General features: G+C 42.6%; 1 protein-coding gene across 1 annotated transcript; it reads left to right on the forward strand.

Annotated features, from left to right (window-relative positions):
- Window positions 1-23,203, forward strand: hsd17b12a (hydroxysteroid (17-beta) dehydrogenase 12a). Its single transcript, XM_074633825.1, has 11 exons — window positions 1-354; window positions 13,405-13,451; window positions 14,941-15,016; window positions 16,745-16,852; window positions 17,776-17,840; window positions 18,037-18,081; window positions 18,486-18,520; window positions 19,343-19,424; window positions 19,841-19,906; window positions 21,078-21,227; window positions 21,860-23,203. Exons 1-11 carry the CDS (start codon window positions 174-176, stop codon window positions 21,998-22,000), a joined length of 996 nt encoding a protein of 331 aa, XP_074489926.1. The 5' UTR covers window positions 1-173; the 3' UTR covers window positions 22,001-23,203.
- Window positions 23,204-23,234: the final 31 nt, after the last annotated feature.

Below are 23,234 nucleotides of genomic sequence, written 5' to 3' on the forward strand. Positions count from 1 at the left end.
AAGTGTTGGGGGAGTTGGGGGAGTGTGTGTGTGATGCTACAACCTCCTTATAAAGGGACTCTCTCTCACGTTGTGGCTTGGAAATTAGAGCCTAAAAATTGAGGTCTCCACACACACACACAGACACACACACACACGCAGAGTCACCGAGAGAGAGAGCCGCTGCTGCTGCCATGAATTGCTGGATGAACGTGGAGGAGATGCTCCGCAGGGCCGAGACGCCTCTCTTCTGGGTCGGTGCGTTCACCGTGGCCTGCCTGGCGCTCTGGCTGCTCTACAGGCTGCTCTCCGGCTTCAGGATCTGGGTGTTGGGCAACGGGCAGCTGCTCTCTCCGAAGCTGGGCAAATGGGCAGGTGAGTTTGTTGGGTCACAACATCAATTTTCACATCCACCTTTTACGAGGACCCGCGAGTTCTGGAACGTCTGTGAAAGGTTCTGGAACGTCTGTGAAAGGTTCTAGAACTCTGTCTTCACAATAGAATGTGTTCTTACGGTCACGAAGAGGGCAGCTCAGGAGTATATAGGCAGGTGAGGTGGTGGACTCGACGTGCAAATGAGGTTATTGAGCTCAAAACTTCACTTTGGCACAAAGAAGAGCTGCATTCTGGTGCGTTTTTTTGTTTTGTGGCTTAATTCAAAGGGGGAGGTTGGTGTTGCGTAACAAGCGCAGGTAAGAAGCAGCTGATTGACTGGCAACATAATGCTCCTTATTAGCTCAATTGGTTTTTTTCCCCTCTCTCTCTGCTGCCAGAGGCTCCACTCAGCGTTTTCACCCACATTTTGTAGTGGTGGAGGTGGTGATGGTGGTGGGGGGATGCCCCACATTGGTGAGCCAGGAGCCAAATTGCGCAGGCTATGCGCACTTTTCAGAGAGCTGTTTCATGTGGGTGAGCTCTCAGCCAGCAGCACTACTGAACCACATTAGCCCCAATCCGCATGATGTAGGACAAACCCATATATGCCCAATTAAAACGTGACCTACATCTAGATCATTTTCTTCTGACTCCACAAAAATATGGAGGTAGTTAGTGCAACATTTTGACACTTGTGTTAATAATCTTTTCCCTCACTTTGTGTATGTGGATATATCTACTCAGGCGGTGTTTGGTCATGCCTCTGCTTGTGTCGTCGGTTTCCCATCCCGTTTGCCCTACATGTTGTCAGACAAGATTAAAAACGTCTTCTTTAATTGGATTTGACTCTATAATGCACTTTTTCAACGTGCTTGGACACGTATGAGCGAGTTTTAGCAGTCAAATGTGAGTGTATTTTGGTTTTGTATAGAGACTAGTCTCATAGGAATCGCCCTGCCATGGCTTGACCCACTTCTCTCCGGTCTCCTGTTTGGAGAAGACTGCTGCGTCTGGAGCCGACTGCTGCGCAATTTCCCTTTTCTCATCAGGATAGATAGGTTGATAATCTCCCTCTAAACACCCTTAAACCAGGCGACCCGGAGCATTTCAATGCTTGTTGTTGTTTTTTTCTTTTTTTCTTCTAATAACCCAGATGTTTATCTGCACCGTGACGTACTTTGCCTCCAAAATCGTCGTTATTTTTTATGAATGGAGTGTTTAATTGATGCCCTGTGCGCCATAAGAGGCGATGAAACGCATGACGCAAAGGTAGGGTGCCTTTAGGAATGACTAATGTACATTTCTTTTTGTGATTCTGCTGGAATATGCGGAGGAATACCGGTGCACACCGATGAGTCATGCGCTTGTTCATCGCTTCGTCATCCATTGGTCATATAGAAACTGTGTGTGCACCCCCACCCACCCTCTTTTCTTTGCTCCACCTCCAGCACCCCCAGTATCTTGTCAGATAAAGCTCTAACTTCCTGCTCTCTTAGTCACCAGAAATGATCCCTCAGGCCATTTTTTGGTGCAGTGAAGAACATTTCTCAGAGGATTTCTATTGCATCTAGTATAATGGGTCAAAGTAATCCCTGGGATTGTGTAGGACTCAGTATTAAGAGTGCAGGAAATGCTCAGTTTTAGGAAGGATTCTTATCTGAGGGTTCTTAGACTTCAACCAACCAGTGATTTTTTTCCTTGCATACCTTTTTGCTTAATGTGAACTTGCATGCCACTCCCTGAAACCAGTTCCATGGCACCAGTCTGACAAGCCAATGGTTGGAGCCATGCATGGCAGGAAGTGAACAGGTGGAGGAGGGTACATGTTTGCTAGGGATGAGGTGTCCTCCTCGGCTGGTTGTACCAGATGTGCAGGTCTGGCAAGCTCAGACTGTGGTGTGATTTTTCTTTTCAGCACACAAACACACAAGTATGTCAAGGGACGCGACTCCACCTTTCACTAGAAGACTGAGGCACCTGTTGCAACAAGTTAAACAACCTCTAACCATTGAATTGGCTCTGTATTGTTCTTTTCTATTTTAATGCCTAGTAAACAACAAGGGTGTATGTGAAGTCTGGTTGGAGCTGCTCCACAGAAACTGCATGCATTTGTATGATTTTTCTTCCACGTCTCCCCTGAATCCATTCTTTCTTGCTGTGCAGTCGCATAATACCTCATGTTTTGTAGGGTTTTTGCACCAACTTTAAACTCTCATATCTTCCCATAGCAGTGCATATTCTCTCATAGAAAGTTTCTTTTGTGTAAGACAAAATTTGAAGCATGAAAGTTCATAACACCTGCTTCTTCATTTGTTAGATCATCTGAAAGGAAGTATTTTGCTGTACATAAACAGTCGGTCATTTTAATTATGTGCTTTTAATAACCATTGTAGTTGGACTGAGTAATTAGTCACTGGCTTTGTATCTAGACTTGAACTTATTGACTTTATGTGATGATGTAAGAAGAGGATTTTGGCTAGTCAAGCAACCATTAAACTACCATCCCTCCCCAATAAATATAATCATATTTTATTTATAGAAAGAGTTCTTAGGCTGACAGGCTTCCTAGAAAAATATTCCACGCCTGATTACTTTGCTAATCCTTTTAAACATGTGCTTTTTGCGATCCACATGGCTGTTATTGCAACACTGGCGACAACTGGTATTTCCCCGTCAGACAGGTTTGAGTGTGTGCAGGTCGTGGAGGTCAAGTTCACCTGTAATTAGGTTAGAGTTGAACCCTCTCCTTTTTGCAAGATCGGGTACGCTTGGGTTTAATGTTTTTTATCCTATTTGTGTAGAGTTTTCCATGTTTTCACTGCACATCTTTTTCTGTGCTGAAGCTCTGCAGCTCTCACATGCAGTGTAGAGGAGAAGCAGGGATTTCTCTCTGGAGTTCCTCTGCCGGTGTTCCCCTTAGTGGAGGAGACTCCTAGTGGCAGAACAGAAGCACTGCATCATGGGAGAAGGCGGCTTCCCCCAGCCTCTCTGCTGCACTGTGCATCCACACATATTCACCCTCCCCACCTCCTGCCAACCCAATCCATGTTTGCAGATCAGTTTTTCTTTTACTAAAAACGTTGAGCGAAGGAACCGGAGTTCTCTAGAACACGGCACATTTTTTTATCTGTTTAGTTTCTTAGCAGATTTTGAAGTGGGTGCATCCGAAGAAAGGGAAATTCCTGTAATTTTAAAGATATCTAGTCTTGGAGTTAACGTTTTGTATTTCATGGCATATTTTTTTATGATGCAGTGTTTAATATTTATGCTTTTATTTCCAGCGGAGCAGCTTTAATGTGTTGTAGTGGCCAGTTTTCTGCTCTGCTCACTCCACTCTTAGCCCCCAGCTTCTCATATTATATAAGGGAGCCAGTGTCTGTTCTGTTGCGTGTGTGTAAAACTCCATTATAGGGAAGTAAATTAGACCAAAGAGAGCTTTTTGCAAGGGAGGGGAGGAGAGGGTTATTGATGTGACATGCGCCTTAGAAGTGGCCCCCTCCTCACTTTTGACATCAGAGTTTATTGAGAAAATGGTCCTATTATATAAGAAGGATGCAGCCATTCATCAGCTCAGCACAAGAGTGACAAAGACTGGGGTCAACACTTACGCAAGGATTTAGTTGAGTTTGATTCGACTGCAGGAATAAACATTTGGCGCGTGCAAGTTTGTCAACGGGCGAATCACAGGGCGGTGCTTAATTATGAGAGAATACATTTCAGTGTTTTTTTTTTATGAATAGGCATTAGACTTCATTCATGGTAAGGAAATGCACATGCAGTATGTGAATGAAATTTATCCCTGTGTGTTTTCAACTGAGGCAGGGTCTCCACTTCTTCATCCTTCTGAATGTGCTTCCCCCTAGTGCTTTGTATGAGAGAGAGAGAGAGAGAGTGTGTGTGTGTGTGTGTGTGTGGGCGGAGAGAGAGAGAGAGAGAGAACACTGCTGTTCATGTGATGAACACGCTCTGTGACACGTGCCGGAGCTGGGGATGCTGGGTAAAAAAATAAAAAGAGGGAGAAAAAAAATCCTCTGCATCTCCCTCATTTCAAGCTCTCCTGCCTCCCTCCATCTCACCCATCTCCCATCCATCCATCCATCCAGTGTGTATCTGTTTCTTACAGTATCGTCTTCCTCTGAGCATGTTGTGCTCTTCTCCAGTTTCACTTCTCTCACATTCTCCATTCATCTCTGTTTGTTTGCCAACTAACCTCTTCTCATATTGTGAATTTTTGAATGAATGAATTCAAATACTTCCTATCCACCATACTGATATTATTTGTCAATGTGCAAATAGAAGTCTGTTTGCAATTTAGTTATGTCGAAAAAAAAAACATAGTAATACTGAAGCTTCACAAACACGAAGATGTTTCTTCACTTTGTCATATTTTCTAAAGTTATTACCAGAGCTGCTCCCCTCGTAATCGATTAGTTGACAAATTGGCCGTTTTGGTCTTAGTTGACTAAGATTTCTTTAGTTGTTTTTTTTCATGCTGAATGACTTATTTCCAAGAATCTTATGAGCACATCGCTGGTAAACACAAGATTTAAAGTCGTGCTTTTGTGTGATTCTTTACAGACGACGTCGATTAAATTGTATGAGTGTTAGACGACTAAGAATTTCTTTGGTTGCGGACAGCCTCTAGTTATTATACTGGGTTTTCTGACCACCGCTGAGACTACATGAACAGTTTACGATATAACTTCCAGATCTAGTAACTTCCTTTTAAACAAATAATCCGTTAAATGGTCTAGGGCTGCAACTAACTATTATTTTCATCATTGATTTGATTTATTTCGCTTAATTGTTCGGACTACGAAATGTCAGAAAATAGTCCCTGAAAAAAACAAACATACAATGTTCAAATGGCTTGTGTGGAAAAAAACACCAGTCTAAAACCCAAATATAATCAAATTTACTATCATATAGGATGAAGAAAAGCAGCAAATACTCACAATTTGAAAGGTTAGAACAAAGGAATGTTTGGTAATTGACTAATCGTTTCAGCTCTAAAATTATAATTTGAAGCCCTCAGGGAACTAAAATGCCTCTTCAAATAAAGGTGATATTAAGTGATGAAGTAAACCGGTGTTGGCGTTAGTTCCTTACATGGAGCAACCCCAGAAATGGCCCCTTTACAGCAAAATATTTCAAGTTGAATTCCACATATGCTATGTTGGCTACTGTTACTTAATTTCTTAAATATGAACTCAATCCAAGTTTCCAGCCTAACCACATTTTACACACACTACTAATGGAGTAGCTGCTCAGTCAAAACACACAATACTGAACCACCAGCATAAGTGGCACCTTCCTACATTGGTCGCGGTCCAATGACATGACAGACAGGCAGTTGGTTCAGTTGGGAGTATCTGTTGAAATGTACTTGGAGGTGTTTTGTGTCAGTCTTCCTGAGAGGAATGTATGAAGTCATGTTCTCATGAAAGTCATTACGTAACCGCTGTAAAACCCACATCAATCACCCGAGACACGTTTATTGGATGTACATTCAGTGTGCAAGATGGGATTTATGTAGTTTTAGGACCCAAAAAAGGCATTTGGGTTTTGATTTTGAAGTTATGCTGTTGTAGTTTGTGATTTGGCTGTAAGCTGATGAGCAGAAACCGTTCATTGATAAACTAGGACTGCAACTAATGGTTATTTTCATTGTCAATTAATCTGTTGATTATTTTCTCGATTCGTTGTTTGGTCTATAAAATGCTGATCAGTGTTTCCCAAAACTCAAGATGACGTTGCCAAATGTCTTGTTTTGTCCACAACTCAAAGATATTCAGTTTACTGTCATAGAGGAGGAAAGAAACCAGTCAGTCAGAGAATTGACTTTTCTTTCTTTAAAAAGTACTCAAACTGATTAACTGATTATCAAAATAGTTGGCGATTAATTTAATAGTTGACTAATCAATTAATCGTTGCAGCTCTGGCATAAACTAGCATCTGTAGGAATCCGCAGCATAACAGTCATGGGGTACCATGTATATTTGTTGCTAAGACGATGTGTCTAGTGCTGCCTTCCAAGAAACTTGTGAGCACATCTCTGGTAAAAAACAGCCAAGTCGCAGAGCAGTTTGTGAAATAGTCACAAAATTGAATGTGTACATAGGCACGAACTTCACTTTTCTTTTCTTTTTTCGTGATGGTCAGCACAATCATTTCGTATGTAATCCACGTAATTGTGAATCGGGAAGTATAGAGAGCAGCGAACATCGCGTAGAGAGGAGTTCAGGGTGGATGTGTGGGTAAAAAAAACACAGGACTTTCGCTTACTTAAGTTAGGGCACTTCCGGTGTTATTTAATCCCAAACCGAAATCTCTTCCTAAACCTAACTAATTAGTTTTATTTTGAAAAGACGAGTGGAAATTGACACGTGCATCACGTGTTGCTGGACATTCGTAGGAAAAAGCACGAAAAATACGTTGTTGAAAGTCGTACTGAGCATCACAAGAAAAAAAAGGAGGAAATTTGTGTATGTACATGAATCGAATAGATTACATTTCGGGACTATTTCACAAACTGCCATGAGAATTTGTTGGGTAAACACAAGATTTAAAGTGGAGCTTTTCTGTGATTCTTTGTGGATAAACTACATAAATGTAGATTTTAAAGCGTTTGGTCGAGAAAATCGCGTGTTAGTCGATTAGGGATCTCTTTGGTCGAGGACAGCACTAGATGTTTCCCGGCGTCATCCACCTGATAAACTAGACACACATACTCTTTTAAATACATGAATCAGTTTTATCCACTACTTTGAGTTCTATATAACAAATGCAGGGATAAACCATCTCAGTCATGCACCATTGAGTGGTGGTAGGTAAGAAATCCTGCATAGAAAGACTCCAGCAGGTGATTTCACTGATTAACACTCCTCCAGCCAGAGAGGACAGACTAATGAAGTGAAACCACCTGCTGTATAGGCTTTGTCTCTGAACTGAAAAACCTCCACACAGTTCAGTCTGTCCTTAATGGCACGCGGTCAAACGCCAAAGTTTGCTTCCTGCTCAGAAATCACCTTGTCTCAATCCCAAGTAATCATGGCGAAGGAAACTATTGATTTTTTTAAACGAGGCATGTGACTGGAGGAGGGAGTGGGGACGTGACTATTTTTTGCTCTGTACCCAAATATAGATGCTGCTTCTATCTTGGGCGGCTCTGAAGTACACGTTCCTCTCTTTCTGTCTCTCACCCTCCCTCCCCTCATTCCTCTCCTCCCTCTCTCCCCCGGCCCGATCAAGCTATATTTTTGTCGACTTTTATATCACCCATGTGACTTTTCTCCCCTGCTATTTAAAGCAGCATGTGTGTGCGTTTGAATGTGGAAGGTTGGAGAATGGAGTGTGTGTGTGTTTGGGTTAGGATGGTGGATGGAGAGGAGGGAGGGAGGGGGGGTGTGCTGTCTTTGGATCTTCTGCTGCATCCCTCCCTCCATCTTTTTTTTTCTCCCTCTGAGGTAGGAGGGGCTGCTCGTTGATAGGCGAGTTTGGGGTGCGACAGATTACATAACAGCACGTAACGAGAGCGGGGCATACAAGGACCGCAGTCTCTCCTCACTGAGAATCTTAATTGGGGATTTGGTGGTGGTGTTGGTGGGGGGGAAGAGGGTTGAGGGGGGAGTTTTGCACTAATTTTTAGCTCTGTCTCGCTCTCTCTTTGCATAGGAAGTTGAATCTTCCAAAAAAAGCCTCACCCTGTGGGTAACTGATAGTCGAGACCATGCCAGCTTTCTCTACAACTAAAGATCAGCTTATTTTTACTAATCTGCACACCTTCATCTTGAGAGGGAATAATAGAAATCTCCATATTCATAAATTCTATTGTCTTTTTTTTTTAATATGAGCTGCTCATCCTCACACACGTGCCTTCTCTCATGCAGTTAATCTGAATCAAAAGATTCTTCACATGTATCTTTGTGCTCATCAGATCAGATCTCATGTGTGTGTTTTTTTCCCAGCCTGCAGTGCTCATACATGCTGGCATCTGGGCGTTAGGTGGAGGGCTGAGGATGCAGCAGCAGCAGCCTGGTCGTCGTGGTGATGGTGATGGTGGAGGGGGATCTTGTTGGTATTCAGGTGCTGCGGCAGGCAGGCAGCTCCCAGACGAGGCAGTGCAGGCGCGCTGCTATTTTTACTCCTCCTGCTGCTTTTTTTAGACCCTCGGAATAGTGAGCAGGCAGCGGCAGGGGCTGCTCCACTGCTGAGGAGGGAGGGAGGGAGACAGAAAAGGCTGGGGGATGTCAATACCTCTGGACGTGATGTGCAGCACTAAGCACGGCAGAGCTGCGGCGCAAATGCGCCCCCGTCAGGGCGCTTCAGAGCCAGCACGGTGGACCAGTTCCCTCAGATGCGATGGGGATGGGGGAAACTGGGTTCAGAGCTGGGAATGAATGAGAGGCAGTGGTGCACACATCCTCTCCGCCAACACACACATGAATACATTCATGGATTCACACACTTCCCTGGCCTCTCCCAAATCTCCATTTCTTTTTTTCCCCTTTCCATCACTCTCCTACGTGGTTGCCCCATCAACACACATTCAGCCTTTGTTGTCAGTGTGTGCATGCGTCTTCTCTGAGCGTCAGTGGCGCTGCTGTCAGTCACATGTTCGCTTGCGTAGATTCCTTTTTGTTACATTACATCTGTGTGTGTGTGTCACAGATGTAATGCGTTGCTCACGTGAGGGGAATTAATTCCTGCTGGGAGCACTGGGCTGTTTGTGACTGAACAATGGTATTATTTTGGTCATTGTATTCTGCTTGTACATCAGCGGAAGAGGTGAATAGGTGACTTATATTTCCTCTCGGCTATTTATGTAGATTCATGATCAAATTCTTGTATTTCAGGCATGGCTAATAATAATTTATTGTCTTTTTTTCCCCCTATAAATCTATAAATGATTCAGCCTTTAGGTTTCTTTCCAGAATATTTACTTTATTCTTGTATTCGTCGCACTAACGATGGCTGATGGCAACTCAAAACAAAAAGGAAATGTCTTAAGACTGAAGAGGAACTCTGCGTCCTCATCCCACTGTACCAGCCCCCCATAACACACACACACACACACACACACACACTTCACTCTCACTCACTCCCCAGACAACGTTTATTGAGAAAATGGTACTATTATATAATGAGTGGGAGGAGTGTAGTCATTCATAAGTACGGCATGAAGATTTGGGGGGTGTTGGGAGGGGGCATTAGGCCCAGGGAAGGGGAGGGGGTGTTGGTAGACGAATGCACAGTGGAAAATCACAATTCAAAGTCTTTTAAAGATATAAGTGGCGTTGAAAATAATGTCTGTTCTCTGTGTTTATGTCTTTTTCTTTTATCCAGCTGTTTGCTTTTCTCTAAAGTAGGGCTGCAACTAAAGATGATTTTCATTATCAATTAAACTGCCAATTATTTTCTCAATTAATCGATTAGTTGTTTGGTCTAGAAAATGTCGATCATTGTTTCCTAGAGCCCAAGACGACGTCTTCAACTGTCTTGTTTTGCCCACAACTCAAATATATTCAGTTCACTATTACAGAGGAGTAAAGAAACTACAAAATGTTCACATTTAACAAGCTGGAATCAGAGAATTTTATCTTTTTCTTTTTTTAAAATGACTCAAACTGATTGATTATCAAAATAGTTGGCAATTAATTTAATAGTTGACAACTAATTGATTAATCGTTGCAGCTCTACTCTAAAGTGAATGGAGGGATTATTTGCAAGCGCTTTGGTTTTACACTCCTTTTACACCTTTTGTTTTTCAATTTCAATATGCTGCTTAAGTAGTTTAGTTCAGATTTTTTTTGTTAAACTGTCTTTTAAAAACAAGTAGACATCTGTACTAAGTAGTTTGAAAGGGCAGAGCTGGAAAGGTTTCAAAAAGTCACCTTATCTTAAAAAAAATCTTTGATTTCTTTGGCCCTTCAAGGATAAGAATGTTCTTTAATGATGTTTTGCTAAAAGATTTTCAGTTTAATGTGTTTAAAGGCTCATTCACCGACCCGATTGGCTGATGGCAGCATCTCCACAAATTCAAATGACATAACCCTGCAGAGTGGAGGTTTTCCACATGAAATACAGCAGACTTTTTGTTTAGTTATGAGACAATCAAGGGTTAGTCACCGTTTATGGTAGATTTCATCCGTTTTTGGGGGGGGGGGGGGGGGATGAGACTGACAAAGAGAGAAGAGTGGAGTTGAGACTGACACTTGTTTTTGTGTTCTTTAAAATGCATGGCATGCATAGCCTGAACACCATGTCTGACACACAGCCAAGTACCATACGTTCTTTACTGTCACGTTTAAACGCTCATGCTGTACACATGTTTTGGTGCATAACACATTCTTGCACGCTCCCCTCTATCAGGTTAAAGTTCAAATGCCGATGCTTTACATGCATTTTCACACACTCATCACTCGTAAAAAGCGATACTCTACACCTGGAACTCAGTCATGCAAGCGAACGACGTTCCAGCTGCCTTTCTTTGGGGTATATTTGCTGTCCCATGTGACAGGAATGTGGTCGGTGCACTGAGGCACCTCCTGTTGTATTTTATAGATTTTTTGACATGACCTGTCATCTCTTCCTCCTCGAAGGTATCGTAGGCCTAGTTAGAGAAAGTATTCCATATCAGTCACTTGTTGGTACAGTATGTCTCAGAAAAGGCTGTTGCTGTTACCATCTAGTCGCTCCAGTCGGGTTGATTTTTTTTTTTTGTGGTCTAAACTAGAGCTTCCCCCTCTTCGTCGACTAATCGGTCGTTTCGGTCTTAGTCGACTGAGATCTTTTTAGTCGATCAGTCATTTTTTATGCTTTGTTTCATGCTGAATGACTTATTTCCAAGAAACCTATAAGCACATCTCTGGTAAACACAAGCTTTAAAGTGGTGCTTTGTCAATTAAATCAGCTAATCGATTAGTCTACACAATTGTATGAGTGTTATTCGACTTTCTTTGGTCGAGGACAGCCCTAATCAAAACGGATCAAAACAGATAAACTTGCATGATTGGCACAAGAAAAGAGGCAGATTTTTAAAGGCCCTGGCAAGTTGACAAATATTTGAAAATATTCCACATTATGGCTGATATAAACCTCATATTTCCAGTGTTATTTTGGCGTGTGGCTTATGGATTTGTGTAAAGTATGAACCGCCGTAGCTCATAAAACAAATACGCCTCATTCACTTCACTAGATTCTATTAGGAAAAAGCAGATTTCATGTCGAGGTGGTTGTTGTCTTTCTCTCCCCCCCCCCTCAGCCATTTTACTTTGCAGCGAATGGAGCCTCTCCCTGCCTCTGTTCGCCCCCACCTGCATCTGCAACGAGAGCCTGATTTGGTACAGCCCGCGCCCATTGAGGCTTTTCTGCCACGGAGCGTTTCATTCTTAACACGGGGGAGGTTTAAAAATAACCAAGGATTCTGCTCTCTTTTCACTTTTGACTTTGTGCTACTCTCTCTCGCTCTCACTCCTCTCATTCACTCACTTGTTCTTCTACCCCCCCCTCATCCTCCTCCTCCTCCTCTCCTCCACCGCCATCTCTATTCTGTCTCTTTCTCCTTCACTCATTCGTTCTCTTGCTTCGCTCCAGTTCTATTTTTAGCCGCCCCTAGGATCCCTCCTCACTCCCCCTCGTCTCCCCCCACCCTCTCTACCCCACTTCACCCTCCTCCTTTCTGCTGCTCCATGTTCGTCATCGCTCCCTCCTCTCTGCATCCCCTCTCTCATCTTGTCTCCTTTTCCTGCTCTCCAGCTCTTTGCCAGAGAATGTCCTCTACCTCTATTAATCTTTCATCAAGCCTCGCTAATAATATATTCATGATGCACAACTATGTGTGAGTGTATTTGTGAGTACCCCCAATCCCTCCTCAGCACCACCACCCTTTTTTTTTTTTTTTTGTTTCTCTTGCGTCTTCTTTCTCCCTCTTTCCCTCCTTCCAGCCATCCTTTCTCCCCCCTCCTATCCTCCGTCAGTCAAGAAAGAGCTGGGGTTGATGGGCAGTGAATGTTTAAAAATAGCCCTGCTTGCTTGACAAGGTGAGGAGAATTCTGAACACAAGAAGAACATCAGCTCCCTCTCTCGGTCTTCGTCTCCCCACCGTTTCGGCCACTTTACCATCTTTTTGTTGAGCTTCTATGAAATCTTTCCTCTGATTTCTGGTCCTCCTCTGCTTTTCCTACCTTCCTCCTTCCTCCACCAAACTGCAGATTCACTTGATTTAACCTTGCCAGCCTGATAAACATGATCTAGAATATCATATTGTGTTGCGTCGCATGGAGCTGCTCCCAGTGAGGTATCAGTGGGTGTTGAGGGCTTTGTGAATCCTATACTCTTTGTTCTGCTTTAATCTATACCATCTTATCTCCAACCTCTATACAATCTCCATCCTCTCTGTTGTCTTTGTAGCTTAATCTTTGCGATTTGATTCCTATATTGCATTGTATTCTATGCATACCTGCTCCAAAATCGAACTGCCAAACCCGTTTTGTGTGCACTTTGAGAATGCTTAGAGAGAGGCTTTCCTGAACGGCAGGCGAATAGTGTTTCGGGGTGTGGCCGCCAATGGATTTGCTCAACGTTAAAGCCTTTAAGTAACTCAATGTTCGGCCTCTGAGCTGTTGAGATGATGACTGGAAGTGGTCGAACCTGATGTGAAGGTGTGCTGTAAAGCTCTTTGAACAAAGAGGATCTATTTGTGTGTTTTTAACTGTCACAAGAGTCAAAGATGAACGAAACGGTGAGGATTGATAGTAGCCGTCCCAGAGTAATGCGTCAGTCGGGTGTGACTTGCTGTTGAGACATCGATGCTGCTGATGATGTAATGTGCCATTTGATTCGAAAAACAAAGTGAAACCATAGTTTCAATCCCATCATTCATTCTCAAGAAATATGAACCATTCTTTAACTTTTGGTGACTTTTTTAGGAACACCCTCTCCCTCATTAGTTGAACAATAGTTGACTCGACCCCTGCCCTGCTACGTAGTGTGAGTGTTGTGAAGAGATCCTAAACTAACCTTTTTTTCTTCTCTTCTGTCTCTCTCCAGTTGTGACGGGAGCCACGGATGGAATCGGGAAATCCTATGCGGAGGAGGTGAGGCTCCTGGACCCTTATTTATTTCATTTCTTTCACGGCAAAGCTGTGACTCATGCATACACACACACATACACACCGTGTTCACTCATAGGCCGCGGTAGGGGAGAGCTCTTACAGGCCTATTAACGTGGAAGAGAGTCCTCACACACATATGCACACACACTTCAATACGGGCTCGTCAACAAGAGCTCATACGGAGGTAACAAGCGCACGTTGAATAGGGGCTACCCTGCCACGTGTTCGGCCCGTACTAGTGTGGGTGTGCTGGCTGTATAATGTAGTCATGTAGGGCCTTTGACTCATACTGTTGGTACTACAGTGGGGCTAGCCGCTTGTCACGCAACACTAGGCCACCATTTTACACAGTGTATTATGTCATGCAGGGTTTTATGGCATGTTAATTTATGCAGAATTCTGCTTTCACATTAATAAATCTTCCTCTGTGCCCTAAAGTGCATCATTTCAAATCATTTGCACAAGCTGATTTGCTCACTGTGCACACCAGCATGATGCCCACATACCCAAAGATCAACCTGGCTGAAGAAACTTCGGTTGGTTGAGTCGTTGTGCGTCTAAAGTAGATGGTCAAAATGGGACACAAGTTTCATCCATCCATTTTCTTCCGCTTATCTGGGGCCGGGTCACAGTGGCAGCAGGCTAAGCAGGGATCCCTCTCCCCAGCAACATTTACCAGCTCTTCCTGGGGGACCCCGAGGTGTTCCCAGGCCAGACGAGATATATAATCTCTCCAGCGTGTTCTGGGTCTACCCCGCGGGCCTCTTAATAGTTGGCCGTGCCCGGGAAACCTCCACAGGGAGGCGTCCAGGTGGCATCCTGATCAGATGCCCGAACAAAGGGACTCAGTTGAGGAAAATTAAATCTTAAGTTCTCAAAAGTATTTTCAGCCCTCAAGCCCTCCGACATAGTCTCTCTTCGAGAGGCACGCTTCCAACAAAATGAGCACAACAAGCGAGTTTACACGTGCAGATAGAGAGAAATGATCAGTCTACGGCCACCGGATGCATTTTGAATGATCTGTTGGCATTGCTTTCCCAAATCATCTGATCCAGAGTTGAAGCATATTTATCGAAAGCTGAGAACAGATTGACAGATCTGTAAAACTGAGTTTCTCCATAAAGAATCACACGAAAGCACCACTTTAAATCTTGTGTTTACCAGAGATGTGCTCACAAGTTTCCCGGAAATAAGTAATTCATTACGAAAAATTACTAATTGACTAAAGAAATCTTAGTCGACTTGGACCAAAACCGCCGATTAGTCGACTAAGAGGAGGCAGCCCTTCCTACTTCCTACACTTTAAAGAGTTGGTACAGTATATGAACATGAGACCAAAAAAGATCTCAAATTTTCTGTCTCCTTTTGCTGCCATCTATAGTTGCCAGCACTGTATGTGACATTGTCCTCAATATCTTAAAATGATGGTCAAACTTGAGCATTCGTTACTAACCGGTGTTTCCTTTTCCAGCTGGCTCGTCGAGGATTTGCTGTGATGTTGATCAGTCGCTCTCAGGACAAGCTGGAGGACGTGGCCAGGTCACTTGGTAAGTGTGTATAAATGTGTGTGTGGGTCTCCACAACATCATGGAAACCTGTTCGGGGTTGAGAGCACAGTGAGTGGGCTGATGAGGATGTGTGTATGGGCAGGCGGTGACGTGCAACCTCCCACCCCGTCCACTACAGGGTTTCCCAGGCCCCGATAAGAGGGCCTCGATACCCTCGACAGAAGGAGTCAGAATATAGAAAAAAGCAGAGAAAATAATCACTGCATCTGTTTGTAGGACAAAAATACAAGTTTATTTTAGATGTTTCACTCAACAACAAACAAAGGTGTGGATCTACTGGCTTCCTTTGTATGTATTTGTTTTACAGAATCTCATTTTGTGAGTAGTTTCACTTAGCAGATTTATCCTCTAAATCCTGTTTTTCAGGCTCTTTTGCACCTGTTAAGTTATTCCTTTATTCTCTTTTGAGTGAATTGGAAACATGCAGCCAACATAGCAGGCTGTGTTTTACTACTTCACTGTCAGCATGAAGAAAAACAGGATAAATATCTGGCCTGATTAAAGAAACCCATGAATCAACCGGTTCCTCTGAGGTAATTGTTGGAAACGAGACCAAGCTTTCCTCGTTCGGAAAACGAGCGACCACTTGAAAGGAAAAAAGTTTTTCCTCCTCCCTCCTGGCCCGTCTCCAGATTTTAACAGAGACTGAATGGTGAGTACCCCCCGCCCCCTGTTCAAATAGTGCCCTCTCCCTGACTCGCTCCCTTTCCATCTGTCTCTGACGTCTCCCACAGCGCAATTTCCCCTGTCGTGCTTCAAGTCCACAGAGGGGGCTGATGGGTAGTCACGAGCGGGATGTGGCATGCCAAACTCTGGCACTCCTCCCTCACGATTAGTCTGACAAAACCGCCCTCCTTAGCCTGTAACCGGGCAACCCACCCTGTCCCACCTATAATTTCATTGTCATTAATGTTTCTCCTCTCGCTCTTGTGCAAACATCTCGTTTGACTTTTGATCGCACCTACCTGGCAACCCCAAATTACTCCTCCAATTTGGCAATCTTAATATTTCTGCTTCTTCGCCGCCGTGTCCGAAGCTGCTTTTATCGTTTTCTTTGACGTGAACTCAATGTGTTTGTGGTGACTAAAAATAATCTGAACTCGATATAGATTTCAGGGAGGCTCCCAACCTCTACCACCCCTTTTTTTTTTTACTCTCATCCCTCTCAGGTTCCCCCTTTTTCACCTTGTCTCAACTCTGAACGTACACTTACACACTACTGGTCTTTACCGAGGCACATCCCAGGAATTTTCCTCTTATAACTCCCTCCGCCACCTATCAGATAAACGAGTCTTTGGACAATAAATTCTAATTGCAGCAGGCGCGTCAAACATGACGAGGGAGTGGAGGGCGGGTAGAGGAGGAGGAGGGTGGGGGGGAGAAGCTCGCTCGGCTGGTTTGTTGGTACGCAGTGCCCTCTTCAGTTCAAGTCTGACACCGACTGGTTTCATGCTCCATTCATTTGAGTGGATCCAGGGTTTTGAAACAGGGGATTGCTCTGTTGTTGGGCCATGTAATGCTGGCTGATTTGTGACACATGCATGATATGAAATGACTTATCTTAAACATGCATTCCTCTGAGCTTTGCTCTTGCTATTAATCTAACTTTCATTCATACAGTTTAAACACTTTTTGTTCATTGCCTTGCATCGATGTATCATCGTAACCTTAAAGTTAATGGACACTTCTTTGTTTCTCCCCTCCCAGAGGATCAGTATAACGTGGAGACCAGGACCATTGCAGTTGACTTTGGCAGGACGGACATCTACGAAAAGATCGAGGTGGGGCTGACCGGTCTGGAGATTGGTGTTCTTGGTAAGAGCTGATGTGTTTTTTTTCAGGACAGTCATCTTTCTTCTCTGTCCAGTGATGACCTGCAGGCACCAGTTGTATGTCGGCATATTTGAAAAATATGTTTTTGTCTTCAGTGAATCTTAACGTACTGTAAGAACCGGTTGTATTGTTAGCAGCAGGAGGTGAGACACTTATAGAGTCAGTATTGGACATAATCCAGGGGTTGAAGGGTGTTGTGGCGTACAAAAACTTGCACAGTTTGGCCTTTGTTTCGCTGTTGGCAAACCTCACTTCTGGATTTCACTACATGCATCAGCCGAGTCAAATTGTACAACAGCTATTGTGGAAATGTGAGGTGGTGTGGTTTCCTGGTTTTCTCAAAACTGTAGAGTAATTAGATCCATTTTAAATCCCTTAATTTAGATACTTGAATTGACTTCTTTGTCAACTTTGACCTCTGTGTGCACATTGTTGACAGAGGATGATGTTTGAGGTGTGGTTGAATTATCGTGACATTGTTGTGAAAGAGACATGTTGCCAGGACACAAAGGATGAAAGACTCTTTTGTGCTTGAGAATGAAACATTTTCTTTTTGAAAAGTCTGAGAGACTTTCCCAGAGAACATTACTTTGAAATCACGACTCATGGTATATGTTTAAAGTTGTGCTGAAATTTCAGCTGTTGGTGTCATTTTAGACGTTTAGACTGGAAAGTTCACATTGTACCTTTTAGTTGAACATTTAGGGAACTCTTTGTCCTCTTTTTATGATACCAATTGTGCTCCACTGGTTGTAAGGTGTGGCTGTCTAGTGAGTGGAGTAAAATGCCTTTTTCTATCTTGTTTGCTTTTGCTGCCACCTTGTGGTAGAAATTAAGAGTTGGATTTCTCCAGCACCAGTTTTGTGAAAACACTGTAGAATAATTTAGTTTTTTGTCTTCAACAGTCAACAATGTTGGCGTGTCCTACCCCTACCCTGAGTACTTCCTCGAGATTCCCGATCTGGACAACGTGAGTTTTTCTTATTTCATCCAATAATCCTGTGAAAAAGCAAATTAATTCAAATATCTTTTCTTTGTCTCATGCCCCATGGTCTTAGGAATAGTTTGTCTTTATTGCATTTAGTAATCACCTGCTTCCTCTCTACTGTATGAACACATAATCTTACATGTGAGTGTTTATCTGACTGGTGCTTTCTGTGTTTCAGTTCATCACAAACCTGATCAACGTCAACATGACCTCAGTGTGCCAGGTAAGTTTATCCTGAACAACACTTGCTTTACACTACATATGTCTATATCGTGTTTAAAGTTTGATCCATGCGTATCACTTTTCCTCCTCACTTTTCCCCCTTTTGTTCTCCTCCTCCTCTTCTTTCTCCTCCTCCTCCTCTTCTGCTGTTTCTACCATGGTACCTGCAGTGTCTCAGTTGTTCCCAAAGCAACGGTGGACTACACCAACGCTGTCTGTACTCACCACCCACGCAACTCTCTCTCTCTCTCTCTCTCTGTCGGTCTCTGCCTGTCTCTCTCTCTTTCTCCCTCTTACTTTTAGTCTTTAAATAAAACTCCTTCCCAGTCCCCTTTTAGTTTCCTTCATGAGTTTTATCTGTGATGGCTGATGTTAACTGAGCTTGTGTTGTTGTTGTTGTTTTAGATGACCCGTCTGGTGCTGCCCAGAATGGCTAAGAGGTGAGTTAAATGATAGGCTTCCATGTTTTGCGACATGACTGCAGTCAAATATCAGTGTCGTAAATGGGGGTGGATTGTGATACACAAGCTGCACAAGGAATCTCAAAATTAAAGATTGTGTTCCAAGAGCCGTGTTTTGGGGATTACACTTTATAAAAGGTGACTCTTTAATCAGGGAAGGGGATAAGAAATCCTCACCAAGCCCTCTCCATCACTGCATCTCTTCTTTTCCTCTCCTCCTTTGTTCGCAATGCTGACAAGCTTTCAATTCACACAAAGTGCTCTTCCCACCCGATAGGCTGCTCTGTTCCCATGTGACTCCTCCCGGCCAATAGCAGCTCAGGCACATTTGGTGCTGTGTGAGGCTGGAGCGTCGCTCCACTACATCACTGCAGCAACAGGCTGCCATGGCAACACACAGGCCACTACCACACTGTTTTTCACTGTGTGTGTGTGTGGAGCATCACTTTGTGTGTATTTGTAAGTGTATAGACACAGGGTTCCCACTGGCATGGAAAACCTTTCAAAAGTTTGTGGATTTGAAGAAAAAATAGGGACTGAAAATGCATTTATTGCACAGTTCTGGGATCAGCACTGCACATCCTGAGGAAAGCCCTGTGATGTAGATTGTGTTGTTACAGCAGCAGCGTTGATATTGAGGTTTTTCTGCAGGCCTTTCTTGATTTGATAATATTCCAGGTGAACAATGAATCCTCCTTTTTGAGTCCTGGAATTTCATTCATCCATTCAAAAACTCTTTTAGCATCAGAGACAACAAAGCAAAGTTCTTGTCCTCAATCTACCCTGTTGTGTTTTTCTTAGGTCCAAAGGTGTTATCCTGAACATCTCCTCCGCCAGCGGCATGTACCCCGTCCCTCTGCTCACAGTCTATTCTTCCACAAAGGTACGTACAACATCTGTACATGTCTGTCACTTATAAAAAGAGATGTCCTCAAACAAAGACATTGTTAGTCGACTAGTTGAATTAATCGTCAGTTTCTCCACAAAGAATCACACAAAAGCACCACTTTAAATCTTAGGTTTATCAAATACTGTATGTGCTCACAAGTTTCTTGGAAATAAGACGATCAGCATGAAAAAAGCATTAGAAAAGGACTAATCGACTAAAGGAATCTTAGTCGACTAAGACCGATTGATCGACTAAGAGGGGGCAGCCCTACTTATAAACAAGCATCATAATATCATGTCATATCAGTCAGTATCTTGCTTGTTTCATTAAGCCAAACCCTTCCTTTTATTGCCTCATTTTACAGACTGATGTGTTAAAATTGACGATCTTTAATCCTTCTCTGTGTGCAGGCCTTTGTGGATTTCTTCTCTCGTGGCCTTCAGGAGGAGTACAAGCGTCAGGGCATCATCATTCAGGTGAGTTTGGGGTTTGTCATTGCTCTCCTCCACCCTACATATGTGAGGACACTTCACTTTTTTAAGCCAGACGGACGTCAGGAAGAAAGAGGGAACTGCTTAACATCCTTGTTTCCTGCTAACTTCTAGAGCACTAGCACGAACCATCCCACTGTTTTATAGAAACCTTATAGCAAAAGGATGTAAGATTTGTCCATCTGATGATCCCTGATTGAATTCCCTCACTGATTTAGCTCAAAAGAAAGTAACAAAAGATCCAACTTGTTGCTCTCAGCCTGAAGGGCAATGAAATGAATACACATTCATGAATGATGCATTTTTACAGCGGAGGCATTTTTGAAAATATGTTGTTCCACATAAGGCTTGTTTGTTCTGTTTTTAGCTCCCTCTGTAGTGTTCACTCATGTGCCACCTCGTGGTGGAAGTGTGCACAGCAGTTTCACCTCAGCAAACCCTGAAAGTACTTTCACCTGATATGGACCGGTCTATAGCAAAGATTTGTGATGTGTTTTAAGTGCATCTTACAGCGCCATTAGTCAGATTAACACATGATACTTTGTCTGTGCTGCAAATCTGTTCAACTGTGGGAGTTTGTCATTTAAATCAAGAAACTATAGAGGCTCAATGCTCACCAGAGTAAGATCAAGGTATTTGTTTTATTCAAAATTTGTTTAATTTGTGGTTGGGCCAGGAAATTTTATAATAATAATAATAATAATAACAGCAACTTTTTCTATAGCGGCTTTCGAAACCAAAGTTACAAGGTGCTTAACAACTAAATTTAAGATCACACATAGATAATGCAGTAAAAACGGCGATTATTAGAAGTGGTCAAACGTGGAGAGATAATACAAAATGTAAAAGAACAACATTAAAACATTTTTAACGATATTATATAAATGCCAGTCTGTACAGGTGGGTTTTTTTAAAAAGCTTTTTAAACTGAGGCACTGAGCTGACATTGTAAAAGCATGGCCCCCCTTTTGTTTTAATGGCTTGATTTTTTTAAAAATCTGTAATTAACATTTCCAGTTTTAATGCATACAAATCACATATTGGATAATTTTACATGCTAAATTCCCACACTCCAGATCCTCTAGATGAAAACAATAAATAAACACTTGATTTTTGTTTTTTGAACTCATCACGTTTTCTCTTTGTCTTGCTGCAGAGCGTGCTGCCCTTCTTCGTGGCCACTAAAATGACTCGCATCAGGAAGCCCACCCTGGACAAACCCACCCCGGAGCGCTATGTGGCAGCTGAGCTCGCCACTGTGGGTCTGCAGATCCAGACCAATGGATACTTCCCTCATGCCGTCATGGTAAGAAGAGGGAAACCTCTAAACTCCTGTCCAGGAATACATAAAGTAAACTTCAGTGCTGCTCTTAGTTATGGGATGTCTGAACTTCTCTGGCTCAGTCTCTGAGTCCATTGGGTTTGTGTTGGCGACAGCGCTTTCCTCCAATCTATCATCTTTCTAGCAACAAGTAGAAGTATGCGTAGTATATATCTTTGGTCTTTACCCTTTACATTTTGGGGTGGTTCTCAAAGTAAAAACAACAAAGGATCCATTGGGGTTTCATTATTTTTTCAATTTACTTTTTTTATATCTTGCCAAAATCCCTGCAGTACTGGACAGTCCCAGAAGATGTGTGAATGATCTCCAGTCATCCCACATTTCCTCCAACATAAAGCTGATATTGAACTTTTATCAAATGTTGAAACTATCAATGGAGACCTGAAAAACATTTTTATCTTCCAATCAAATTCTTTCTGCACTTTTTGTTTTCCTTAAACAATGTTTTAGTGCTTCAAAATTAGTACAATTTACATAAAACTTACCATCGTCTGTCTTTATTTTTGCATTTCATTTTAAGATTAAAGCCTGAAAGCTATATCTTAAATTGATTGTAAACTCATGCACCTCCTCTTTCTTGGTTTCTTTCCTCGCAGGGCTGGCTGACCACCAAGCTGGTGCCAAGCTACCTCGTCACCTTCTTCGGAGCCAGAATGAACCGTCTGCAGCGTACCGGATACCTGCGGAGGAGGAAGCTGCGGGAGCAGAGGAACGGAGACACTTTGAAGAACGATTAGGAAGGTGACTGACAGATCTGCAGGGCGGCCAGTCTTGTTCTGACCTTGTGCGGCGTTTAAGGAAAGCAGAGATTGTGTTTGTATCTGTGTGGTTGATCCTCCGGTGTTGCCTGAGATTTCACATGTGTGCCTTCAGTAAATGTGCACATCAAAGCATGTGTATGACTTTGTGTTTAAAGTTTGTCTGGAGAGAAATAGCCAAAGAAGGCGGGAGAGGAAATGATATTTAAATGCTGCTCATGACAAAGGACACTGACACTGATGGTGAAAATAATACAACTAAAAAATGTGTGATTTGTTAACCCTGCTGTTATAAGCAGTGGAAAATGGTGGTGGGCATCTTTTTTTATATATAAATGTATAATTATTTATTTTATATTTGTATGAGCGCACACAAGCCAAACTCGGATCTTTTAAGACTAGCTTTCAACCTAGTTCTATTTAAAAAAATCATTGAACCATTTTAAAGATGTCAATTTCTGCTTTCTATCATGTCTGTTTACTTGCGTTACTGAACTGCTGTTCCCTCTGTTCTGCGTGTTTACAGTATATTTAAAATTATACTTTGTGGTGGGTTGTTGTTGCACCAATGTGTCACTGAAGTTTCTCAGAGTTCTCATTAACTGTAGCATTCATCACAGGTGCCTTTCTTATGACATTACTGCTATAAATGGTCAGATTCAATGAGCGGGTGTTGACTGGTTAAATGTATTCTGAAAGGATGTAATTCAGCTATTGAGATGTCCATGTGAAAAACACACAGTTGCTGCATTTTGTGCCTCTTTTAATTGAAATGTAAACCTTTAACAGACAAAGGAAAACCTCTTCACTGCTGCACATTTACAGTAGCTCCTCAAGTGTGTTTTGAAAGGATTTCCCAGGGACGGAGAATATTCTCGATTCCCTCCAGTTGAAATTGAAAGTAAAATGTGAAGGTTTTACGTCACTTCCTGCAGACTGGTTCACATATAATCAAATGTTTGCTGACCAGCTCCTTTTCACACATTTGGTGCACATTTGAATATCCCATATGACTTGGTCTGACCTGTGCCTTAACTAAGCAGTCTTGTGAATGGTTTTCCTTGGTAACAAGTTTTTTTTAATATGTTTGGAAAATAAAAATGAGAATTTTTAAATCGAAAATGCACTGCTTACAATTGTGTTTTCTACTGTTTGTTAATAAAAGTTCTGGTATAGAGTGCAGGGATGTCTAATTGTCACTTTTTTCCCCCTA

Source organism: Sebastes fasciatus, chromosome 4 (assembly GCF_043250625.1).
Source record: "Sebastes fasciatus isolate fSebFas1 chromosome 4, fSebFas1.pri, whole genome shotgun sequence".
NCBI lineage: Eukaryota > Metazoa > Chordata > Actinopteri > Perciformes > Sebastidae > Sebastes > Sebastes fasciatus.